General features: G+C 46.0%; 2 protein-coding genes and 1 long non-coding RNA gene across 5 annotated transcripts in view; 1 reads left to right on the top strand and 2 right to left on the bottom strand.

The window, feature by feature from the left end:
• The window catches only part of LOC132999511 (inter-alpha-trypsin inhibitor heavy chain H3-like), a 39401-nt gene that overhangs the window by 12483 nt on the left and 2090 nt on the right, over nucleotides 1-24828 (top strand). Inside the window, exons 16-19 of one of the 2 annotated variants that reach the window (XM_061069200.1) lie at nucleotides 12544-12564; nucleotides 13250-13279; nucleotides 13967-14074; nucleotides 14254-14416. In XM_061069200.1, the coding sequence (XP_060925183.1) occupies nucleotides 12544-12564; nucleotides 13250-13279; nucleotides 13967-14074; nucleotides 14254-14416 (322 nt within the window). Of the gene's footprint in view, nucleotides 1-1182; nucleotides 3217-3311; nucleotides 3420-3711; nucleotides 4107-12543; nucleotides 12566-13249; nucleotides 13280-13966; nucleotides 14075-14253; nucleotides 14417-24828 lie in introns of those variants that run through there. The other variant, XR_009678154.1, reaches the window with a different exon arrangement.
• On the bottom strand, nucleotides 17194-21639 carry LOC132999513 (uncharacterized). Of its 2 annotated transcripts, XM_061069203.1 has the most exons (18): nucleotides 21555-21639; nucleotides 21280-21377; nucleotides 20959-21161; nucleotides 20715-20856; nucleotides 19932-20573; nucleotides 19735-19851; nucleotides 19589-19654; nucleotides 19387-19496; nucleotides 19179-19298; nucleotides 19059-19091; nucleotides 18866-18952; nucleotides 18724-18789; nucleotides 18065-18125; nucleotides 17931-17981; nucleotides 17746-17790; nucleotides 17590-17651; nucleotides 17412-17469; nucleotides 17194-17271 (listed from the first exon to the last, which is right to left on the bottom strand). In XM_061069203.1, exons 2-13 carry the CDS (start codon nucleotides 21302-21304, stop codon nucleotides 18072-18074), a joined length of 1665 nt encoding a protein of 554 aa, XP_060925186.1. In that variant the 5' UTR covers nucleotides 21305-21377; nucleotides 21555-21639; the 3' UTR covers nucleotides 17194-17271; nucleotides 17412-17469; nucleotides 17590-17651; nucleotides 17746-17790; nucleotides 17931-17981; nucleotides 18065-18071. The 2 variants fall into 2 exon arrangements, with proteins under 2 accessions (XP_060925186.1, XP_060925187.1); XM_061069204.1 differs by lacking the exon at nucleotides 18724-18789.
• LOC132999514 (uncharacterized) lies at nucleotides 23522-24510 on the bottom strand. Its single transcript, XR_009678155.1, has 4 exons — nucleotides 24488-24510; nucleotides 24071-24195; nucleotides 23806-23956; nucleotides 23522-23720 (listed from the first exon to the last, which is right to left on the bottom strand). It is a non-coding gene; the product is annotated as an uncharacterized LOC132999514 (long non-coding RNA).

The following is a 24828-nucleotide window of genomic DNA, read 5'->3' as shown; positions in this document are numbered from 1 at the left end:
GCACAGCGAGTGCATGACTGGAGCTACGACCCTGCTCTCCCCGTCCGGGCACAGGTGATGGGGCTAGTCCGTCACACCAGGAGCTGGCTGGAAGAAGCAGAAGGGCCGCCCATAGTGGACAGAGTGGTGATTGACCGGTGTACAAGAGGCTTGCCAAATGACATCAAGAGGTATGTCGCCCAGCAGGGGCCTCCCAATGTGAACACATTAATAGCCTTAATAGAAAATCACCGAGTGATGGCTAATCTGATGCGGTCAGAAAACAAGCCAAACAATTATAAAGCCAAGACAGAGAGAGAGATGGTAGGCAAAGCTGTCAGTTCCCCACCAGCCCGAACGCCCCCTGGCTGGACCGGACCAGCTGCGAGACGAACCCAGTGGCCTCCTCCAATCCCACGATGTTTTTCCTGTGGCAGAGAGGGACACCTAGCCAGAGAGTGTCCGGATCGGGATGAGCCGATGCCGACAGCTGGGTCTACCGACAACAAGGGTCTCTACTGCCACCACCTCACTACCTGTTGGGCCCATGAGGGAGCACCAGCCCCAAGGTTTCCGGTGAAGATTGCAGGGAGAGACACAGAGGCCCTCTTGGACTCCGGAAGTATGGTTTCTCTCGTTCGACCACAATTCGCCAGTGCCTCCTGGGGTGAAGAGATGGCCGTGTCCTGCATCCATGGGGATACCCGGAAGTATCCAACCTCCAAAATCCAAGTAATCACTCCTCGAGGACGATTCACTCTGCAGGTTGGGGTAGTCGAGCAACTGCCGGTGCCTGTGCTTTTCGGCCGGGACAGCCCCCTCTTCTCCCGCTACTGGCCCGCGGAGGCAATGGACCCAAAATGGCAAACCAGAAGACGACCGGAGAAGAAGAGAAAGTCTTCCGTAGCTCGCCCCGCCTGGGCAGCAGTATCCCCCGATGGCAGCCCAGCAGAAACTACTAATGACGACAGGGAGGAAGCCGTCCACACCCAGACCACAGCAACAGACCCCGAACGGGCAGCGGAGATGGAGCCCCTGGAAGACATACAATCAGACGAGGTGTTCTCTCAATTCCCGGAAGTTGAAATGAAGGGAGGACTCAGGCCAGGACAATTCGGCTCGGCCCAGCTGCAGGATCCCAACCTAACCCAAGCCTGGAGAGACGTCCAAGTAATGGAGGGTCAAAAGCAGGCTGGGGTGAGTCAAGTGTCTTTTCCACATTTCATGATCAAGAATAAGCTGTTATACCAAGTAACCAAAAAGAACTCTGATATCTGTGAACAGTTGCTTATCCCCAAAGAGTATGCTTCCAAAGTGTTGTACCTAGCCCACTCCCACTTACTAGGGGCACATTTGGGGAGGGAGAAGACGTATGAACGTGTTCTCAGCCGTTTCTACTGGCCGGGAGTCAAAAGGGCCGTGGAGGAGTACTGCAGACATTGTGCCGAGTGTCAAATCAACTCCCCAAAGGTAGAGTACCGAAACCCTCTGATACCCCTCCCCATTATTGAAACACCCTTTAGCAGGATTGCCATGGACATAGTTGGGCCCTTACCGAAGTCTAGCCGTGGCCACCGCTATATTCTGCTTATACTGGACTACGCAACCCGTTACCCGGAGGCCATTCCTCTACGGTCTGCTACGGGGAAGGTGGTCGCCAGAGAGATGTTTCTGCTCTTCAGTAGAGTGGGCCTGCCGGATGGGATCCTTACAGACCAAGGGTCCTGCTTTATGTCCAAAGTGATGAAATGTCTGTGCCAAAGTCTAAAGGTGAGTCAAATCAGAACCTCCGTCTATCACCCTCAGACAGATGGACTTGTAGAGAGGTTTAACAAAACTCTAAAACACATGCTGCGCAAGGTGATCGATATTGATGGGAAGAACTGGGACCAACTCCTGCCATATATTCTGTTCTCTATACGGGAAGTACCCCAGGGTTCGACTGGTTTCTCACCGTTTGAGCTTCTGTACGGTCGGAGACCCCGGGGTTTGCTGGATGTTGCCAAGGAAGCCTGGGAGCAGCAGCCGTCCACCCAGCGCAGCATCGTGGAGCACGTGGAGCAAATGCACCACCGAATGACCCAAGTCTGGCCATTAGTCCGGGAGCACATGCAGCAAGCCCAAGCGCAACAAGCAAAGGTATACAACCGGGGAGCCCAGGTGAGAGAGTTCAAACCTGGAGACAAGGTAATGGTTTTACTTCCAACAAATGATTGCAAGTTTTTAGCCAAGTGGCAAGGGCCTTATGAAATACTGGAACGGGTGGGGCCTGTGAATTATCGTGTACGGCAGACAGGCCGTAGGAAAGCCAAACAACTTTACCATGTAAATTTGCTGAAGCCATGGCATGAGCCTCTCCCTGTCCCCTCTAATGTCCTGCTAGCTAACCTGCCTCCCCAGGTCCTCCCGCCAGTGAACATGAGTGACCAGCTGTCATCCAGGCAAGGACAAGATCTCCGAGAACTGCTCGATAGAAACAGAGATGTCTTCTCCGAGGCCCCGGGTCGAACAATAGCCATCGCCCATGACATCAGAACAGAGCCGGGAAAGATAGTAAGGCTACGACCATACCGAATCCCAGAGGCCAGACGGGAGGCCATCAGAAAGGAGGTGAGGAAAATGCTTGACCTTGGGGTGGTGGAGGAGTCACACAGTGCCTGGTCCAGTCCGATAGTCCTTGTTGGGAAGCCGGATGGCAGCATTAGGTTCTGCAATGACTATAGAAAGTTAAATGAGATTTCTCTGTTTGACACCTACCCTATGCCCCGGGTAGATGAGCTGGTCGAGAGGTTAGGACCTGCCCGGTTCATCTCCACGCTAGATTTAACCAAAGGATATTGGCAGGTTCCACTCACCCCACAAGCAAGGGAGAAGACAGCTTTCTCAACGCCAGACGGCGCCTTCCACTATCGAGTCCTCCCGTTTGGTCTTCATGGAGCCCCGGCAACGTTCCAGAGGCTCATGGATAAAGTGCTCCGGCCACACCAGGCCTACGCTGCGGCGTATCTGGACGACATTGTAATCCACAGCACGTCATGGGAGAACCATCTGCAGCACCTAGCAGCTGTTCTCCAGGCCTTACGAGAGGCGGGACTGACAGCCAACCCTGCAAAGTGCTGCCTCGCCCTGGAGGAGGCGAATTACCTTGGGTACACTGTCGGACGAGGAAATGTGAAACCCCAGGTAAAGAAGGTGGATGCCATAACAACCTGGCCCCAACCCCAGACAAAACGTCAGGTGAGAACCTTTCTAGGGTTATTGGGGTATTACAGACAATTCTTCCCTAACTTTGCCTCTTTAGCTGCCCCCTTACATGAACTGACAAACAAAAGTGCATCCAACCGGGTGAAGTGGACGGAACAGACACAGCTGGCCTTCCATGCCTTGAAGAAAGCCCTCTGCAGCGAAACCATGCTACACACCCCCGACTTCGGCAAGAGGTTTGTACTTCAAACAGACGCGTCAGAGGTAGGCCTTGGTGCAGTCCTGTCCCAAGTACATGATGGAAGTGAATACCCCATAACCTTTGTAAGCCGCAAACTGCTTCCCCATGAGAAGAATTATGCAACAATAGAAAAGGAATGTCTAGCTGTTAAATGGGCCATAGACAAACTAAGATATCACCTACTGGGTCGAGAGTTTACATTGGTCACTGACCACGCCCCACTGAAATGGATGGCCTTCAACAAAGATAGGAATGCCAGAATAACCCGTTGGTTTCTACACCTACAGGACTTTAAGTTTACAGTGGAACACAGAGCCGGAAAGCTGCATGGGAACGCTGATGCCATGTCGAGAAGGGACGACTGCCTGTGGTCGGCCGCTCCCCACCGTGGATCGGAGCTGAGGGGGGGGGGGTATGTGATGGCCCAGCCTGTCAGCCGTGCCATACATGGCTGAGGACAGCCAGGCAGAGGCAATCCAGAGGCGTGGTGTTGGAGGGGCGGTACTACCCCAGGGGATCCTCCTGGAGAGCTCCTCCCCTCCCAGGTGTCTCTTGTTGTCTCTCACAGGTGGACTGAGTCAAGAGGCAATCAGGAGCCCTTTAAAAACCAGAGGAAATGGGACCAGAGTCTCTTGAGCCACTGAGGGAGTAGGAACCAGACGCTTTCAAAAGGAGTCTCAGGGTAAGAGGCCAACGGCCTGCCTGTTTGTCAGATGAAGAGGATTAACTGCTGTCTTTCTCTCTCGTTGCCATCAGGAAGAGCCCGCTGGAGCCCCAGACCCCAACTGCCAGACCGGCAAAGCTATTTGATTTATCTTTATGCGCCCTCCTCCCTTTTCCCTATCAGTTGTAAATAAACGCCTAATTTCGATTTACCACACACCCCGTGTCTGACTGCTCTGTTTCCAGTTTGCATACCCACTGTTCTCCTCTTGCAAGGCCGGGCTCCCACAGTACATCTAAAGAAAATATGTATTCACTCTAACTGCCCCATCCCTTCCTGTAAACTCACAGACCAGGGTTCCTTTACTGAAAAATAAACACATTTATTTATTGTATATATGTGTAGCAGGATGCGCCTTTAATTAGTGCTGCAGTACCGGCCTATCACGGTTGGTTGCGCTGTCTATAAAGGTGAGTGGTTGTGCACTGGGAGCCCTCTCGCCTTGGGGCTACAGACTGCCCCGCCTCCTGTTATCACCACATTTGGCGTTGTTGGCAGGATATTTACTTTTGGAAAGCAGAGACGTGTGGTCCAGTTCCTTTATATAATTTGTTTTGTTTATTTTAATAGTTCCCAGGGTACATATTTGATGTAGATGTTTTGAATTGTGTTCAGAGGCAAAACAGCAGCTTGGCCTTTCGTGGTCCGCAAAGTCCCGGTGAGAATCCAGTTGTGGGGTTGTGGTGTCCTAGTCCGACTGTAGTGTTAGTTATGGATGTAGAGCTGCAGGAGTTGAGGGAGCTGGTGGCGCAGTTAAAGGCGGACAATGACAGGTTGCGGCAGGAGCAGGCTGTGGCCGTGCCTGGTCCTAGTTCGGAATCCTCCGCTTCTTCGGTGCCACCTGTGGCCCCTGTTACTACTAGGAACCCCATAGCAGAGAGGCTGGTTTTTGTGCCAAGGGATAGAAAGTGTCCTATGTTCAGGGGAAAATCAGGTATGAGGTTGAATGAGTGGCTTGAGGAGGTTCAAGCCTGCATGCGGGCGCGTCACTTATCCACATCTGAGCAAGCCTTTTTCTTGTTTGATCATCTTGAGGGTGAGGCTCGAGAGGAGATCAAATATCGGTCTGTTGAGGAGAGGGAAGACTCAGCCCAAATCATCTCTGTATTACAGGAACTGTATGGGTGCTCAAAGTCTTATGTAGCCTTACAGGAGGCGTTCTTCTCCCGACGGCAACAAGAAGGGGAGACACTGCACGAGTTCTCCCTCGCGTTGTTGAGCTTGATGGCGTCGGTGAAAGGAAGTGCACCTGGTGGGATGACGAATGCAGACGTTTTGCTGCGCGACCAATTTGTCGAGCATGTTTTGGACGGTGCCTTGCGTCGCGAGCTGAAGCAGTTGGTCAGGAGGCAGGCTACTGCTACTTTACTTGATGTACGGGGTGAGGCGATCCGGTGGGAGCGGGAGGGGTTCCCTGGGAGCGGGAGGGGTCGGAGTCATTCCGTCCCGTCAGCTTTTGGTCTCCAGTACGGGGTACAGAGTGGCTCCCAGAGAGCAACCAATCCACCTCAGGGACAGGAAATGGTGGAGATGAGAGAGATGTTAAGGTTGCAGCAAGAACAGCTGAACCAACTTACCCAGAGCATCCCCACATTGCAGCCCTCTCATCTGCGCCGCCCTCCACCTCGTCGTGGCCCTGTTATATGCCGGCGCTGCCAACAGCCAGGTCACTACGCAAGCGATTGTGATGGCGTTCGGGTTTCTGCTCGCACACAGTCTTCTTTGCCTGGTCGTCAACCGTCTAACGGGCATTTTCCTCAGGTCCAGGAGCCGGAAAACTAGCACCCGCCGAACTGCAGAGCCACAGTTCGGGGGGGGTAGCCACTGGCTCGGAGGAACCTCTTGAGCTGATGTCGTCTTGCCCCCATGTTGCCGTGGACATGGGTGGAGCTCAGGTTCTTTGCTTGGTAGACACCGGTTCCATGGTGTCTACAGTTACAGAAAGCTTTTTCCTTCAACACTTCCAGCCTTGGGGGCATGAGAGGCTACAAGCTTGTAATTGGCTGAAGCTCAGAGCAGCCAATGGGTTGGACATCCCCTATGTTGGCTACCTGGAGTTAGATGTCGAGCTCTGTGGCACTTCAGTGCCTCGGTGTGGGGTTTTGGTGGTGAAAGATCCTCCGGGAGCGGTGTCTGCTCAGGTTCCCGGTATTCTGGGGATGAACATTATTCATCGATGTTATCAGGTGCTCTTTGGACAGCATGGTCTGGCTTTGTTCAAATCGCTCTCTGTATCAGGTGCACCAGAGACAGTTACGCAGGCACTACAGAAGTGTCATCAGGCTAGCAGGCGAGCCCCTCAGCATGCAGCAGGTCAGGTCAAGGTTCGGGGTGGGAAGGCATGTCGTATCCATGGTGGTACGATGACAATAGTTACAGCAACATGCTCCGAGCAGTACTCGGGTACTAGGGTGTTGTTTGAGCCTTCGGAGTCTGGCCTACCTGCTGGGCTGCTTGCTTCACCTGCTTTGGTTCGGGTAGTACGAGGCACTGCGTACATCCCGATTGTAAATGTTGGCTCCACTAGTGTTTTGCTGTACCCTCGTACTGTGGTGGGCACCTTGGATGAAGTCCGGGTTGTCAGCATGCCTGCAGGAGTCACCGAGACGCCAACAGAAGTCGCCACCGTGGCTTCCCAGGCCACATCTGAAGTCGTGCCAGATCGAATTGGGGCTCTGGACTTGTCAGCCTTGCCAACTAAAGATCAGGGTAAGGTCCAGTCCCTTCTTAGGCAGTACAGCTCTGTCTTTTCCTCCCATGAGGGAGATCTGGGATGCACCAACCTGATCAGCCATGACATCCCGCTCTTAGACAATGTGCCTGTCAGGCAACGCTATAGGCGCATCCCGCCGTCCGAGTACGAGGTGGTTAAGGAGCATATTAACCAACTGCTTGAAAATCAAATCATCAGAGAGAGTAGCAGTCCTTATGGTTCCCCAATTGTCCTTGTGAAAAAGAAAGACGGCAGTTTACGCATGTGCGTGGACTACCGCCAGCTTAACAACAAAACGCGGAAAGATGCTTTTCCCCTTCCACGCATCGAGGAATCTTTGGACGCCCTGACAGGTGCCCGCTGGTTCTCTACTCTTGACTTGGCCAGCGGGTACAACCAGGTCCCGGTCACAGAAGCAGACAGGCCCAAAACCGCCTTTTGCACCCCGTTCGGCTTATTCGAATGGAACCGCATGCCCTTTGGGCTTTGCAACGCCCCCAGCACTTTCCAGAGGCTGATGCAGCGAATGTTTGGTGACCAACAATGTCAATCGTTGCTCCTGTATCTGGATGACATCATAGTCTTCTCTTCCACGGTGGAACAACACCTGGAGCGGCTGGAGATTGTACTGGGACGGTTGCAGGAGCAAGGCCTGAGGGCTAAGCTAAGCAAATGTGCGTTCTTCCAGCCGGAGGTGCGGTACTTGGGCCATGTGGTCTCTGACCAGGGAGTCTCCACCGATCCCAGCAAGCAAGAGGTAGTTGCCAACTGGCAGCCTCCCACCACCATCGCTGACCTACGCTCATTCCTTGGTTTCGCCAGCTATTACCGCCGCTTTGTGGAGGGGTTTGCCAAGTTGGCGGCCCCTCTACACAAGCTGGTAGCAGAACTAGCTGGTAGGAAGTCTAGGGGTGTGGTGCGAATAGTGGCGGAGCATTGGTCGGATGAGTGCCATCGCAATTTTGAAGCGTTGAAGACCAAACTTACCACTGCACCTGTGCTCGCCTACGCCGACTTCTCCTTACCGTTCATCCTGGAGGTTGATGCGAGCTATGGTGGCCTTGGAGCTGTGCTCTCCCAAGAACAGAATGGGAAGGTCAGACCTATAGCTTATGCTAGCAGGGGGTTGAGGCCCACGGAGCGAAATATGTCGAACTACAGCTCCATGAAATTGGAGTTTTTAGCTCTCAAGTGGGCTATGTCAGAAAAATTCCGGGAGTACTTGCTTGGTTATAAATGCATTGTTTACACCGACAATAATCCCCTCAGTCACTTGTTTTCTGCCAAACTCGGTGCCACCGAACAGCGTTGGGCAGCACAATTGGCAGCTTTTGATTTTGAAATAAAGTACCGCTCTGGGAGGAGCAATAAAAATGCTGACGCTTTATCTCGGAAGCATCCACCCGGGCCAAAGAACCTAGAGGTGATGTTTCCTGGTACCTCAGTCCCTGAGCCCTTGCGGCAGGTCCTGCAGCGTGAAACCACTCCCGCCAATCAAGCTGCTATTGCTGCTTTGCCCCATCATGCACCTTCTGACCTCCGGGCACTTCAACAAGCTGATCCTGTCCTTCAGGAGGTTTTAGCATTCTGGGGGCGGCAGCGGAGTCCCAACTATCAGGAGCGGAAGCACCTGTCTCCTCCTGCACTGACCATTATAGGTCAGTGGAACCGGCTGGTTGAGCAGGAGGGTGTTCTCTTTCGGCGCATCTTCCGTCCTGATGGCGCCGAAGCGGTGCTTCAGCTTCTGCTGCCTGCCACGTTAAAGCAAGAGGTGCTGGCTCAGGTTCATCAAGGGCATGGGCATCAGGGTGTGGAGAGGACATTGGAGCTAGTGCGGCAAAGGTGCTACTGGCCAGGTATGTCCTCAGAGGTAGCACAGTGGTGCAGAGAGTGTAAGAGGTGTCAAGTTGCTAAGGACACACCCAGACCGCCTCCCAGTTTCATGGGGCATTTGTTGGCTTCGCGTCCCAACGAAATCTTGGCCATTGATTTTACCTTGCTGGAACCCAGCCACAACGGGTTGGAGAATGTCTTAGTCATGACAGACGTTTTCAGTAAATACACCTTGGCTGTTCCTACCCGAGATCAACGAGCCCCAGTTGTTGCTCAGACTTTGGTCTCTGAGTGGTTCTATAAGTTTGGCGTTCCTGCCCGTATCCATTCTGATCAGGGCCGCAACTTTGAAAGTTCCCTCATTCAACAGCTCTGTGTACTTTACGGTATTGAAAAATCTCGCACCACTCCATACCATCCTGCCGGTAACGGCCAATGCGAACATTTTAATCGCACTCTCCACAACTTATTGCGTGCCTTCCCTGCATCTCGGAAAAGAGACTGGCACTCTTGCCTGCCACAGGTGCTCTACTCGTATAACACCACCCCCATCAGTCCACCGGCGAGTCTCCATTCTACCTGATGTTCGGGCAAGAACCCAGGCTGCCGGTTGATTTTCTCTTGGGTAGAGTCTCAGACCCTGTGGGTGGCGAGGTCCACGAGTGGATCCAAGAACATCAAAACCGGCTCCAGCTTGCCTTTGACGGGGCCCGGGAAAGGTTGAAGGTGGCGGCAGAGCGCAGGAAGAGGAATCATGATAATCATGTTCGGGATGACCCACTAAAGGTGGGGCAGTTGGTGTGGCTGCGCGATCATAGTGCAAGGGGGCGCCACAAGATACAAGATCTGTGGGGCCCTGTGGTGTACCGAGTCGTAAAGGCACCCCGAGAAGGTGGTCCAGTGTACACCATCGTACCGATGGACGACCAGACCAAAGTTCGGCAGGTCCATCGAACACTGTTGAAAGCCGTTGCTGGAGCTGCCCCTCAGGGTAGTGCATTGCCCCATTGTCCAACCCCTCTTGACCGACCTCGGTCAGAGGATGAGTTGCCGTTTGACGGAGACTTGTTTATGTTGAGGCCGGAGACCTCTGTTGCTGCACCTGCTCGCACAGCCGTGGTGACTCAAACCACCCCTCGGTTGCTGCTCCCACCACCTGACTCTGCTGGGTCAGAGTCATCAAGCGCTCCCTCTACTGCAGTGGCAGATCCACCCTCCGTCTCCCTGGCCGTTCCATCCACCAGTTATGCTGGTGAAAGTGAAGTACGCCGGTCAGCCAGGTCGACGGCTGGCCAGCACCCAAACCTCTATCACCTTCCGCAACCTGTAGGGAACTTGGCATCTGGGGCCGCAGATCCCCCTGGTCCAGTGTCAAATGCCGTTACTGCGCTCTTTAGGCCGTGGAGTTAGTTGGGTGATCCTCTGGATCAGTTGTTCCGTCGTCGGGACGACGATGAAGTCGATGGGGGTAGAATGTAGCAGGATGCGCCTTTAATTAGTGCTGCAGTACCGGCCTATCACGGTTGGTTGCGCTGTCTATAAAGGTGAGTGGTTGTGCACTGGGAGCCCTCTCGCCTTGGGGCTACAGACTGCCCCGCCTCCTGTTATCACCGCACCTGGCCGCCTCTCCTGATCGCCTTTTCAGCTGAGTCGTGCAGCTCGCCGTTGTTTGGTATGTAGTAGTTGTTTGCGTCTGTGTACCTTCTAAACTTTGCACAAGTCCTCAACATTGGCTTCTATCCCTCAGGCAGTTCATTGGCCGGGTCTTCCTTCTCCCGTATCGGCCCCAATTGTAGGGCATGCGAGTGTTTTCCTCCTCTGCCGGTTGCAGCGGGGAGTGATCAGCTGATCGATCGAGTGCACGTAATTGTGCTGCTCGACGCAAGTGATCCCCTTCCTCTCCTTTGATGTTCATTCAACTCCTGACGGTATGTGGATAAGATGACGCTAACTCAAGTTACCACAGTTGTTGTTCAGCCTCTAGAATAAATGTATTTTTCTATGGCAGGGTTGACGTGTGTGTGTGCGGTTTCTGCCAGCACGTTTCCCCCCCCCCCCCCCTCTTCACGCTGCTGTTGGCCGGCTGCTGTTTTGCCCACTGGCTTATATAGCCAACACATCCATCCTACTCTGCATCTCCTACTGTGCTGTACCTGCCACCGAGTATGGTGACTGCTGCCTCATCTTCAGTCTCATCTTAATCTATTCAGTTAACCGACTTCTAACTGATCTTATTGATGATATTATTTGTGTGTTGTGGTTTGCTTTGCATGTTTTTGACCGACTTCTAACTGATCTTATTGATGATATTATTTGTGTGTTGTGGGTTGCTTTGCATGTTTTTGACCGACTTCTAACTGATCTTATTGATGATATTATTTGTTTGTTGTGGTTTGCTTTGCATGTTTTTGGTTTAATTCGTTTTCTTAGTTATTTTGGTTTGGCTAAATTGCTTTACTTAATTATTTGGATTTATCAGTTTGGATAAATCTCCATTACTTTTGATTTAATTTCTGTTTTTGGTTTAATTTGTTTTCTTAGTTATTTTGGTTTGGCTAAACTGCTTTACTTAATTATTTGGATTTACCAGTTTGGATAAATCTCTATTACTTTTGATTTAATTTCTCTGTTAGTTTTCTTTTGTTTGCATTTACTGAGTTTGTTTAAGTTGAACATATGTTATTGTGAAGTCATGTTTAAAGATTATATATATATTAATTAAAAGGAATTGAAATTGTACGCTGGACCCAGTCTCAAGCTTTCATTAGTAGTGAACTTGTGTACTTTAACTTTAAGGTTAATCTAACTCTCCAGGTGAAATTCCTGGGGTGGCGTTGCTGGCAACTTGTCACTAGTTCAACTAAAACTTCATCTTACTGGTCCCTCTAAACGTCGAATGCCACATATGTATATTTTTATTTATCATTTAGATAATGGACCATATATTTTCACAGTGAGCCTCTTTAACACAATTCAATTCAAGCAACAAAATAGAACTTCAGTATATATTCGAATTTAGTATCAGCGAACAGAGACTAACCAAATATTACTTCAACACGTCATTTAAGTGCACTGCACCACGGTGGGCATGAAGTCCAGATATCGCAATGTCCAGTTCGTGCCGCGCACTTCGAGCCGCGCACTTCGCTCTGTAAAGTCAGTCAACAGTGTCCATTTCACTTATCGGGCACCCGGTGGGGGGAGATGTTTCGGTGTAGCCGTAGCAGGAGCTGTAGCAGGAGCTAACTTCAAGCCCAGTGCTGCCGTGGAGAAAGTCAGCGGCAGAGTACTCACGGGACGAGACACGAGGGGGGGAGGGGAAAGAGCGTGGAGAGCTCATGCCATGGCAATTAATCGATTAATTGTTCAATAACGTTATGAATATTCGAACATGAAAACTCCTGTAAAGTCTCCCATCCCTATATAGCACACTGATGTGTCAATGATATTTGGCATCAGATGGTGCAATTAAAATACAGAAATTCAGTTATTGCATTTATTAAGAGCAACAGATTTCTGGTTTTGAGTTTGTGGATATATTGATAGATCAAATTTGTCAATATTTATCAATATAAATACTTAAACCTGAAAATACAGTAAATTAATTTATTAACAATAATTAACAACTTGATTGATTTATGAGCAGGAATTGTTAGTGGGGGGTTTTTCAAACAAGGCAGTGAAATTATTTGGAGCTTTTAGAGAAACAAAGTTACACAATTATTTGAAAAAAAACGCAGTTGTCAGGAGGAAAAAAGCAAAGAAAACTAACAGCTTGCTTCAACTGATCAAATTGCCTCTTTCATGTAATAAAAAATCATGTTTCTTTCTTTCTTTCTTTCTTTACAGCAACCATAATCGCTGGATCAGGTATGTACACACAGTAGCTCCATGCACGGCTTCGTCTCACCTATAGAAACATTTGAGGCACGACACGATTGATCAATAAGCAGGATTGTTTACTTGATATTAATTTTTAAAAATAAAATGTATTCTCAATTAGAACATTTACAAACTTCTGTCCAGATCATTCCCTTCTGTAAATGTCTTGCACATGTGGAATCTGAGCATGAACCCAAAGATCTTTTGGATGATTTTGAATCACAGCCAGAAAGTTAAATCAAAACCCATATCACAAAAATGTTAATACCTTGCCCAGATTTCAAGTCGCTTTGAAAACTTTTTTTTTTAACCGTGCAAAAAGATTTAAATATTATGTGTTTTATTTATCAGAGGGATGATCAAATTTGACAGTATTTATCAATATAAATACTTAAACCTGAAAATACATTTAATGAATTACTTAACAATAATTAACAACTTGATTGTTTTATCAGCAGGAATTTTTATTGTGTAACGAGATAGTGAAATAACTGAGAGCTTTTCGAGACATAAAGTTAAACAATTATGTGGCTGAGGGAAAAATAATGCTAAAACACTGACAAAAATGCAGGCAGCAGGACGAAAAAAGAAACAGAAAACTAACAGCTTGCTTCAACTGGTCAAATTGCCTCTTTCATGTAATTAAAATTCATGTTTTCTTTCTGTTTTACAGTGCCCTCTCCTCCTCTGCGCCCTGGAGAAGGTATGTACACACAGTAGCTCCATGCACGGCTTTGACTTGACCTGATTCACCTATAGAAACATTAGAGGCACGACACGATTGATCAATACGCAGGATGAATTTACTAAACAAATAAAATATCAGTCATGGATTTAATATGAGTAAGATGTTCCTTCACAGATTTAAATACAGGTTAAGAAACCTATTTTCAGTTGAAAACTACATGTAAAAAATATTTGATGAGATGTGTTATCTTAACTTTAATGTTTCATTTTGATTTACAGTTGTTACAATGACACCAATTTTCTTCGGTTGAGGTATAGAAAAATGTTTGTATTTAGGGATTGGCTTTAGTTTAGGTGTAAATTAATGTTATTTCCTCTTAAATTAAAATATCTTTGAAAGTTTGGTAATATAAATGTATTTAACTGCTTTTGTGTTAATTTATTTACAGATACCATAACTATGACTCTCTAGCCAATTAAAGTAACTCCGGTTTTTAAATCTAGTTTGAGGCAATTTTCTTTAAATCTTTCTTCCATTGCAATCGGAGCACAGGCATGTTTTCACCTTGTAAACATAAATTACAAATGATCCTCACACAGAAAGCAAACATGAGCACTGATCACAACCACCTGAGAGTCGAGGTGCCATAATACATCTGTAGTTAAATCAGCTGTGTGTCTCTGTGTCTCTGTGTGTCCCCAGCTCATCTTTCTCACAGGTTTTTGCTGAGAGCTGAATATCAGTCTATTCCACTGTGCTTTGACATCACTGGAAATGAACGGCTTAAACTACTTCACAGTCCCAGCAGGGGTCAGTAATGTGTCTCAATTTTCCCTTACAGTAATATTAAATGAATGCCTTTTGCTTTTCATGTTTGTAGAGAGTTCTCACTCCTTTTCTGCTCAAGATCTTTTTGTCTGTTATGAAGTGTGTATCAACCAATGTGTACTCCCCACTTTAAAGTTGCGTTTGCTCTCTTTTTGTACCAGAGCTGTCTGTGAACGGTGAGCTGGACTCATTTGCAGGTGGGGGCTTCACAAAGATCGTCATCCACGTCAAAGCTGACCTGTACATTGATGTAGATAAAATCATTGTACGAGATGGACAGACACTGACACGCCACACTGGAGAGGAGTACATCACAGCTGGAAGGTAACCTTGTATTGCAATGGTCAGGAATTATCATCACCAGGACAACTCTACTTTGTCTTTTCGGGAACATAACATCAACATAATATTATTTATGATGCTTAACTTTCATTGAATCGCTTTTCTGTAAATTGCTCTTTATAGGTGACACTTATATGAAAGGCCTTGCACTAGGGATGCACCGATCCGATATTTGTATCGGTATCGGTACCGATATTGAAGAAATTTCTAGATCGGGTATCGGTGACAATGGGCCGATCCATATCGGCTGATCTATTCAGTGTAACTCTATGCTGTGCGCTGTGAGTGACGTCATACGCAAGCAACGTGCGGAGCCGACAGTGTCCGGCGCCTCTCCCCGCGGCCCCGGTGCGAGCCGAGCCGCCTGCACCGGGGCCGCGGGGCTCCCCGGAGCCGGGCTGCCGGCTGCTTGTGCTGCTGCCCCGGGACCGGGAGCCGGACCGGGAGCCGGAACTTTGCCCACTCCGCCCGCCGCCGCCGCTAGCTTCCCCGGGGCGGCTGTGAACCCCGGTCCGGGTCCCGCTCCGGCTCCCGGTCCCTCCGCTGGCCCGGTGCCGGACGGGGCCCGGTCCGGATCTCCCGCCCTGCTCAGTTTGAACGGAATCGGTGCATCCCTACCTTGCACATCCATGGTGAACCAGAAAACTCACGTTAGAAATGTTTATTGCAGTAGCAGAACATACTTTAGCGTCTACACTCTGAAATAATATAATGATGAGAGATGAGCGATGAGCAAATATCTTTAACTCCCCTGTTGGAGACTGCAGGTGTATGCTGGAGTGGTGGAGGGACTGAATCGACTCAAATAGACCACAGAGTGAGGCTGGTCACATGATTACAGCAGCGCAGCTTGACTTGACTTCCTGAACTAGTTCGCAAACATTGCTCTATTTGTGCAGTTTAATTGAAATCATCTCCAAACTCCAGTCGGCTTTGTTGCACCTGCCAGGGCAGAACAAACAACATCTTTATCATTCCTATCGGGGCATTTTGTAACCATACATTCAGTAATACCACACTTGTGCCTCTTTATCTAAGATATTCCAATTGTAAACATGAAGAGATGCACATGCTGAGCAACAATACTCTGTGACATTATGTTCATATTAAGAGGACCAAAATGTGCCAAGAAAACATGTGCCACACCATTACACCCCCACCAACAGCCTGGATTATTGACAAAAACTCATGGATTCATGCTGTAGATGCCAACGTCTGACCCCGCAATCTGTGCTCCACAGCCGAAATTGAGATTCATCAAACCGGGCCACCTCTTCCTGTCTTTAATATTGTTGTGCAATAGTAGTAGACTTGATGTTGGCTAATAATTAATAATCAAATTAATGAAATATGATTATTAAAAAAAATAATAATTTTTTTTAAAAATAATTTAAAATGATAAAGCTATCAATTAAGAATAATACAATTATTAATAAAAAATGACAAGGTTATCAATTAAGAATAATTCAATCTGTAATTATAATTTATCAAAGACGGGGCACCATCCTGGTATCAGGGACCAATAATCGATCTGGAAGGATGAGACTCAGTTTATAAAAGTTCAATTAATAATATAATAATGAACAATGAAGGGTTTAAGTTCGAGCACAGGCAATCATAATCCAGCTGTATTCACATACATATGCACAAATAATCACAAGATACAGATACTTTAATTACACTATTTATTAAAAAGGTAATAACATTAATGTCAATCAATGATTATTCCTTTATCAAACTCCACTGTATCATCTCAGATAACAACAACAGCAGAACTTACCACGATTTATAACACACACATGTAATACCGATGATATATCTATGTGTGTGTTTGTGTGTGTGTGTGTGTGTGTGAGAGAGAGAAAAGGGGAAGTGGCAATGGCATCAAAATGGCCGACGGGCCTCGTGATGCGGTATCGAAATGGCCGACAGACCGCGTTACTTGGAGCCAAAATGGTGGAATTTTAGGGCGAAGGAATTTTAGGACAAAAGAATTTTAGGACCGAATTGCGGTAGATGCAAGCCCGCTATTTAAGGTCAAAGGATATCTATATATAGATTTCGTGACCTCGAGAGCGGTGTTCCGCTGGTTTGGTTGGTGACAACTGGGATCAGTGCTGGGCCGGAAAGGAGAGAATTTGTCTCTTTTTCCTTCAACAAAATGAACTTCGTCCGTCTGCAGGTATAAACAGCTGTGGAGCAGCAGTTTGTGGATCAGGGAAAAGTCTCTGCGAGCTCCGCCTGCGAGTGAAACTTTCTTTGCCGCTGGCTTTTCAAAGTAAAATAAGCAAAAAGAGCCTAACAAAATAAAAGCTTTAAGATAACACTAAAGAAAAATGACACAAAGGAAAAACAAACGCTCCCTTTGAGCCAATGGAATGTCAGGGTTCGAACTCAAGGAGCGGCTAGGAACACAGTGGGGGTCCCTGAAGGACACCGGGGAATGACTCCGGCAGGCCTTAGAATTCAAGTGCCCCTGGCTGCAGCTCGCAGATCGAGGAGGAGCTTAAATTTCCCTAAATGTGGGCTGGTCTAAACGTTTCGCTCGGGCTCGGGGGCGCCAACATGTGGCGCAAATCCGGCAGCACATTCTTAAACGTCAATACAGCACAGCACAATGACTTAGAGACATACTTTTAACTTGTCAAATGTCTTTTTTTACTATGAAAAATTAATAAATAAATATATATAAAAACCAGACACATATTATTTTGAACACTCAATTATATTAGCTAAGTCAAATAAACCAGACAGAAGACTTTGCATCATTGATTTTTTTTATTTTCACCATCCTTCCAACCCTGTTCCCGGTTTGCAGTTTGTCAATTTCCCAGCGTCTATAAAGGAAACAGATTGCAGTTCTTATAGGCACAATAACAATGCAAGATGTAAAACAGATAATTGAAATAAGTGGAGGGATTACGATTTGGTCTAGCAATAGTTGACTACAAGACTAATTAATCACATGACCTCTCACCTGTAGCCCTCCTTCCACTCGTCGCCGTTTCCTGTCCTGCAATCGGTCTTCTTCAGACCTTAGTGATTTAATGACAACATACATTCACTATGAAAACATTCATGTTGGTCTGTTGACAGTGAGTAAAACTGTTTTTTTTTGTGATTTGATTCAAAAGTGTGATATTCAGGGCACTTACGGCATGGGGAAGTTCTGCAGGAGAGTGAGACACCACCATCTCCTAATTTGCAGCATGTTTTCCTTTGAAGAAGGAAATGCAGGAAGATGTTAATATGTTGTAAAAAAAAAATAACACCTTGTACACTAAGCATAATGTGTCACGATTTACACATACCTCGCTGAAATCGCACTTGGCCCCCATTACAATGTACAGAGTGTACTGTAAGTCAAGAGGTACTGGTTAATATAATGTCAGGCGTATTCCCAATGATACATTTTTTTCAATACAAATTAATGTGGTTTTAATGTAGCAAGCAAACATTTTTACAGCAATGCTATAACATGCTGATTAGGTCTTACCATCAAAACAAACACGCCGCAGTTGTTGGAGAACTCTTGCTTTGTTAGGCCCTGAGGTGTGAACAATGTATTTTAATAAAAGTATGGCAAGAAAATAGTAAAAAGTTAGCAAATGCTATTATGTAATGTCTCACCTGGACATCATCCACACCAAGCTCTCTCCAGGGGCCAGAAGAGAGGCTGTGAGCTACGTGTCTGTACAAATAATAAGCGAAGTAAATAAAAGTAACTCAACTTCAATCAACTTTTGATTGAAAAGCATGCATAAACGCTTGGAACAAAGCTTGAACTGAAGAAGGAAGAGGTTGGAACTTCAAATAAAAAAGTTTTCATAACGGGCTTAAACAGAACTGCCCAACTCAAAAAGATAAATAGTTCTGTTTCCATCTGTTTAAGGAATGAAAATTGTTGGAATATGGAATGGAATATTTTAGATCAAATAAAAACAGAACCATTGATTAAAACCAACAAAAGGACAAGTGGTTTAAAACAGAACTACCACTGTCCAGATGGGATTATGTGAGTTGCCCTAAAAACCTGAATAGACTGGTTCTACTCTCATCTCTCCAACCGCTGCCCCAGAGGGAATCTAGGAAGAAAATCTCCCTAGCCTGTGGCCTCAGTATCTGTTAAATATTTCAATTAAAATAAAACCAGTTGCAGTGAGTTGTGTAATGTTCCTGGAATCCCAGCAGAACTCACATGGATTTAATTATAGAAAAACATTCAAATCAGCAATGAGCAACTTGTTGTGTAAAGAAAAAAAAGGAAGAAAATATAAAAAGGTATTTACACAGAGTATCCAATGTCCAGGTACGGACACTGGGAAAATAATCCACTGCAGACTGGCTGCATTATCCTTTAAAAAGACAACGATAGCTGAATATTAAATGCTCAAACTTCACTCAATAAAGCAAAACTTTTAAACAAATTACCGGAAGGTGATCCATGGGGTTCCTCGATGATGGTGGGAACCAAGAGGAAATGACATAGCTGTCTGCAGCAAACAGGTTCTCTACTCTCTATAACAGAGAAAGTTTGCTAAATCTCTTACTCTCAAAATATATTGACTGTTGAACTAGACTATCCAATCATTTTGAATTAAATATTTCACAGGAGTTACACTACCTTCTCAATCATTTTGAGACAAGAGTTCAGGATCTAGTAGAACACATAAACACAAATTATTGAAAGATTTTGAAAAATATTACATAAACCATATCAGCACAGCACATTCTCTATACCTACCGTTCCCTCCATGTCCTGCTGCAAACCCAGAGTCCAAAAGTCAAAGCGGGTCAGGATGATGTTATTCACCATTGCAAGGTGCTGAGTGTGACTTTTGGTCTCATCCAAGACATGAGACAGCTAGTGCAAGAAAACAAAGTCTTTATACATGTATGATTATATGAGTGACATTCATAGATAACCACAGTGGCACAATGGTTAACTTTACCAGTTGTTCCTGGCTGTCTTGGAGTTTCTGTCCCCAGTATGCTCTGTGTGCTGAAAACTTGTGGAGACTAGGGAAGTGTCCATGAGGTCTCTGCTCACTGTCATCATTTACTAGTGTAGAAAGAAACAACCGAAAAATTAAATTAAGTGTGAAATGTCACATTTCTCATTTGATTGATGTGCAAAATAGAGCCATGACTCACACTCTTGAGAGTCTTCTTGTTCTTTCCCTGATGACCCAGTTGACATCACGGCTGATGGGGAGTGAGCTATAGGAAAAACATGCAACAAACTTTATTGTCTAAAGTAGATGAAGACGACAAATGTGCATAAATATTCAATCCCATACCTAAGACTACCATTCCAAGGGTGTCACACTGCATTTCTACTTCTGACTCATACTCATGAGAGTCTTCTTGTTCTTTCCCATATGACCCAGTTGACATCGCAGCTGATGGGGAGTGAGCTATAGGAAAAACATGCAACAAACTTTATTGTCTAAAGTAGATGAAGACGACAAATGTGCATAATTATTCAATTCCATACCTAAGACTACCCTTCCATGGGTGTCAAACTGCAATGAAACATCTGGAGGAACAATCTTGCTGTACTGATTTTTGATTGTTTGGTTTCTTGCCATGTTGTAGTGGTGGAGAATGTTTCTTTGTAGAAAAATGTGTGTTGATGGGGTTGTCTGATTTAAAAAGTAGTTGTTTTTTCTCATCCCTGAAAACAGCTGCTCGGCACACTGGCTGTTAATTAGACCAGCAAGTTCAGGAACAAACTCCAGTTTTCTTAGAACTTCACACTGGTCTTTGCTGTTCCCCTGGTGGAACACATCGTTTAAAGCAAAATGCTGTGAAGATCCAGTAAGAGGGTGACCATCTTTGTCAGCTGGCTTTTTTTGAAATTTCAGCCAGGGCAAGCTGACATGGACCTTTCCCTCCGAGGCCTGCTTCACGTTTTCTGGGGTGGGATCCAGTAACCTTCCCTGAAAAGGGGCAAATATTCCTGGCTGCCTGTGGTTGGCATGCAGTGCCAGACCCCTGGCATAATCATACACAGCCACATTGGGGAGGTGTTTCCAGGACAGCAAGAGGTCGACAAAGTCACGTGGACTCTCTGCTCTAAGGTTGAATTTTACTGAAAAGACAACCCCACATGGGCAAGTGATAACTGCCCAACCACCTGTGAAACAGAAAAAAACAGTAATAACTGACATTAGGAGCATGTATAGCTAACCTACTACATAATGATAAGTAATTTCTTTAACACAACAATGTATAACAAAGTGAAAATATCTTCAACATTCCATATCATTTCACTTACCAGAAGCACCCCACACTTTCTCAAACACCTTGTTGTAGGTGACTCTACTAGACATTTTGTCAGACAGTCTCATAACCATATCTATCTTGGACCCCTTATCATCCACACCACACTGTTTGCACAGTGCCCTGACCTCCTGTACCTGTTGTGAACATGCAATTAAGTTGATATTGTTAATATAGCATAAACACATTTTTTATTAGCATAAAGAAGTGGATTTGGCATATTTCATCAACTCATTCACCTTCAGGTTCACAAGCTCATCTGTGAGCCGTTCCTCATTCATTTTTTCATCATCATTAAAGTTATCATCTCCATCCGTTTTGGGGCTTTGCAATTTTTCGAATTCTGTGTTCAACACAGAATTTGACCTCCGGGTGTGTGGGCCAATCCAGGGGGCCCAGTGATTATAACTTGGTGGCACAACAAAAGGGTTCTTCCGTCCATCTTTGTGAACAAATGTGATGAGTATTAGCTATCATAATCACAACATTAAACACATTTTAATATACTTTACTCTCTCTCCAACTGTTCTTTAGCTGTTCTGTCTTTTGACGAGACTTACATGGAATTAATCCCCGACTGAGCATTTCTGTGGCCACAGTGTTCCATCCATGTCAACATTTCCATCATAGCCTTCAGGTGGACTTGGGATGTCACTCACTGTTAAAACAATAGTTTGTTATTCATAGCACAATCACTAAAAAAACACTCCGAACATGACATTTTGATGCATGGTTATACAAGGGCATGGGTAATATGATATTACACAATACAGAGACAGATAAGGTGCTATACAAACAATGAAGCTAACATATGTGAAATAATAGCATAACTCACCTGGCATATTGAAAACCCCTTTTCTGTGGAGGTCCATAACAACAACTGCTGGGTTGTTTCCACATGACACACAACTGTACGTGTATTCATGTAAAGTTCATGAAATTCATAAAAGTAATATATTTTGTAAGAGTTGCATCTTCAATCGTCATTTATTTTACAGAAATTATCTGTAATGAATACATTTTAATAAAAGAGGAACAAGCAATGATATCTTATCATTAGTGTGCTTGCGGTAGCAAAGCACATCTATGTCCCGTTGACATTATTATTCTCCCCACATTTTTTCGTGTGTGTCTGAGAGAGAGAGAGAGAGAGAGAGAGAGAGAGAGAGAGAGAGACAGAGAGAGAGAGAGAGAGAGAGAGAGAGAGAGAGAGAGAGAGAGAGAGAGAGAGAGAGAGAGAGAGAGAGAGAGAGAGTACCTGTAGTGCATTCCTGACCATCAGGCACAAGTGCAGAGACAGGATGATGTGGTCATCAAAGTTGTGGATACCCTCCTCCCACTCCTGGTATCTGTAAATCATGCCACAGTTCAGGCATGATTTCCTGTATGTTGATATTCCTAAAAAACACAGTCCAACCAAAGATCATGATTATTGCTTTTATGTCATTTGAGATTAGTAGAAACATTTTTTTCTTTTTCTCATGTAGGCTACATATAGATGATGTCACCCATTAACTGATAAGAACACAATAGAAAGACCTGTGATGGTACCAACCTTCAACTACACCTGTGCTTGTCAGGATCTTGCCTTTCGCTGTTATCAGATGTTCACAGAGTGTGTATTCACATTCTACACACTTTGTTTCTCTGGGGATAAGGTGCTTAGGAAAGCTGTCGTCTCTTCTCCCCTCTCTCGACTGCTCTATGAGAGCCTGGGGTATATTTGCCGGGAGCTTTTTGTTGTTGAGGAGGTATTTAAGCATCCTTGCGATTTTTCTGTCATCTGGTGGATAACTGTCCTCAGAGTCGCTGTCGTATTGGACTGTGCTGATCTCGGTAAGATTAAGTGTCTCTTCCTCTGTGCTCTTCACCTTCCTAAAAAGCTCCCTCTTTGTTACAAACGGATGCCATTTAGCAACAGCTTTATGGATACAGGATTGTCTCGCTTTAGAGCAGGGACAATGCCAGGTGTTTTGCTTTGCATCATATGCCACAATAACTCTTCCCAACCTGCTGTGGTATGTTACCTTTTTTTCATAAACAGATATATGAAATTTAGATGGTGGACCACCTACAGTCAAGTGCACAGACAGAGGCACACCCTCAGCATCAGCATTTTTTTGGAAACGCAAGAGGCCGGCCTTACGCTCCTCACCAAACCACTTGTTTTCCACCATTCTTTCCAAGGCCTCACCTGGAAGTGTCACGGTTTGACCGTCAGTGCGTGGGCAATACAATAATGATCGGATGTGGTGGCACTCGAAAGGCAACATCCCGCTCCTTTGAGCAAAGTCAGCATTCAAACGACACTGGTTGACCTCACAGATGATCTTCTGTGCTGGCCCCCACATATTCTTGATTACATGTATGGGTGTTGCAGGACCACAAAAAGATTTTTCAACTGCAAACACACCATGTGTGCCATCGATACACTGACAGGCCAAAAATCTGTCCTTCGTTATTGTCTCAAGGAGGTTGGTGTGTTTTCTCCTGCTGTGTGTTTTGAAGTTTTTTTTGTTTAAAATCAACTTGCAATGAGGACAACAGAATTTATTTTGCTCACTTGATGCTTTAGTTGCAGTGGAACATTCTGCAGGAGCCAATGGGAGCTGAGCGAGGGCCACAGGGAGCTGAGGGACCTTAGCGAGGGCCACAGGGAGCTGAGGGAGGGCCACGGGGAGCTGAGGGACCTTAGAGACCTTAGCGAGGGCCACGGGGAGCTGAGGGAGGGCCACGGGGAGCTGAGGGACCTTAGAGACCTTAGCGAGGGCCACGGGGAGCTGAGGGAGGGCCACGGGGAGCTGAGCGAGGGCCACGGGGAGCTGAGGGAGTTGAGCGGGGGCCACAAAGTGCTGTACAGGGGCTGCAGCTTGCACCTCCTCCTGGTGTATTTGTAGGTGCCTTACCAATTGCGATCGATTTCTAAGTGTTGCTGCACAATAGCAACAATGAAAATGTGTTGCCGTCCGACAACTTAATCCACACTTGATTATTGTGAACTCTGTAAGAGAGGAATTGAGGGAGTAAGATTCATACTTGTGAAAAAATACAGAGTAATTCATTTGTGTAATATTTTAGATAAGCACCTTTGTGTTTCACTGACGAATGGCCTTTTACATGGTAGTCGACCTTGAATTTTGCACCCACGTATTTACAGAAGGGACAGTGGAACAGTTCACTGTTGGTGATCTTATTAATGTTTGGTGTATCACCATCCGTAAGTATAGTAATGTGTCTCTATATATCAGAGGGGAAAAGAATAAACATTAAAAGGCACAGCATCACTTAAACCCCTGCTAAAACATAACTTTTACCATCTGAAATTGACACTGAAATTGTCATCTTTTTTACCACATTGACGTCATCGGGGGTGGCCTCAGGAAGAGGATACTTCAAATGAGCCTGAGCTTGAGCATGAGAGGCCTCCAGCCCAGGATGTGGGGCTCCATGTAGCGGGGGGGACCGCAGTGGGACACCTGTCACGCACATACACACACACACACACGCACGCACATGTATGAAGGCAACACAAGGTCAATCAAAGTAGCTGTGGGTAACAAATGGACACACATAAGGAATAAAGGAATGTATTTCATTACATTTATTTTGACCATTGTCAATGCAGAATTCCAATTTCAAAATGTAATGCACTATGCAAAGAATAAGGCCATGCATTAGATGTTGATATTGGAATCCTGTTATTATGCCTTATCATACTCTAATTCCAGTGAATGATTTATTTGATATGATAATGATATATTTGATTACCTTCTTTATTTCTCTCAGACATATTTCTCTCAGACATACTATAGGGTAGAAACACACACAAATATAGCGCATTAGTTACTGTTTTTATAAACCTGGATATGAAATATGATTTTTTTTTAAGCATTGCAGTGAACCTACCTGACCAGAGAAAATCAGGACAGTGACAGTGACTGACAGACAGACAGTCAGACAGACACACAGGCAGACAGACAGACAGACAGACAGACAGACAGACAGACAGACAGACAGACAGACAGACAGACAGACAGACAGACAGACAGACAGACAGACAGACAGACAGACAGACAGACAGACAGACAGACAGACAGACAGACAGACAG

This window comes from Limanda limanda, chromosome 4 (genome assembly GCF_963576545.1).
Source record: "Limanda limanda chromosome 4, fLimLim1.1, whole genome shotgun sequence".
Lineage (NCBI taxonomy): Eukaryota > Metazoa > Chordata > Actinopteri > Pleuronectiformes > Pleuronectidae > Limanda > Limanda limanda.
Note: the sequence above shows the minus strand (reverse complement) of the source record. Positions and strands in the feature narration are given on the sequence as shown.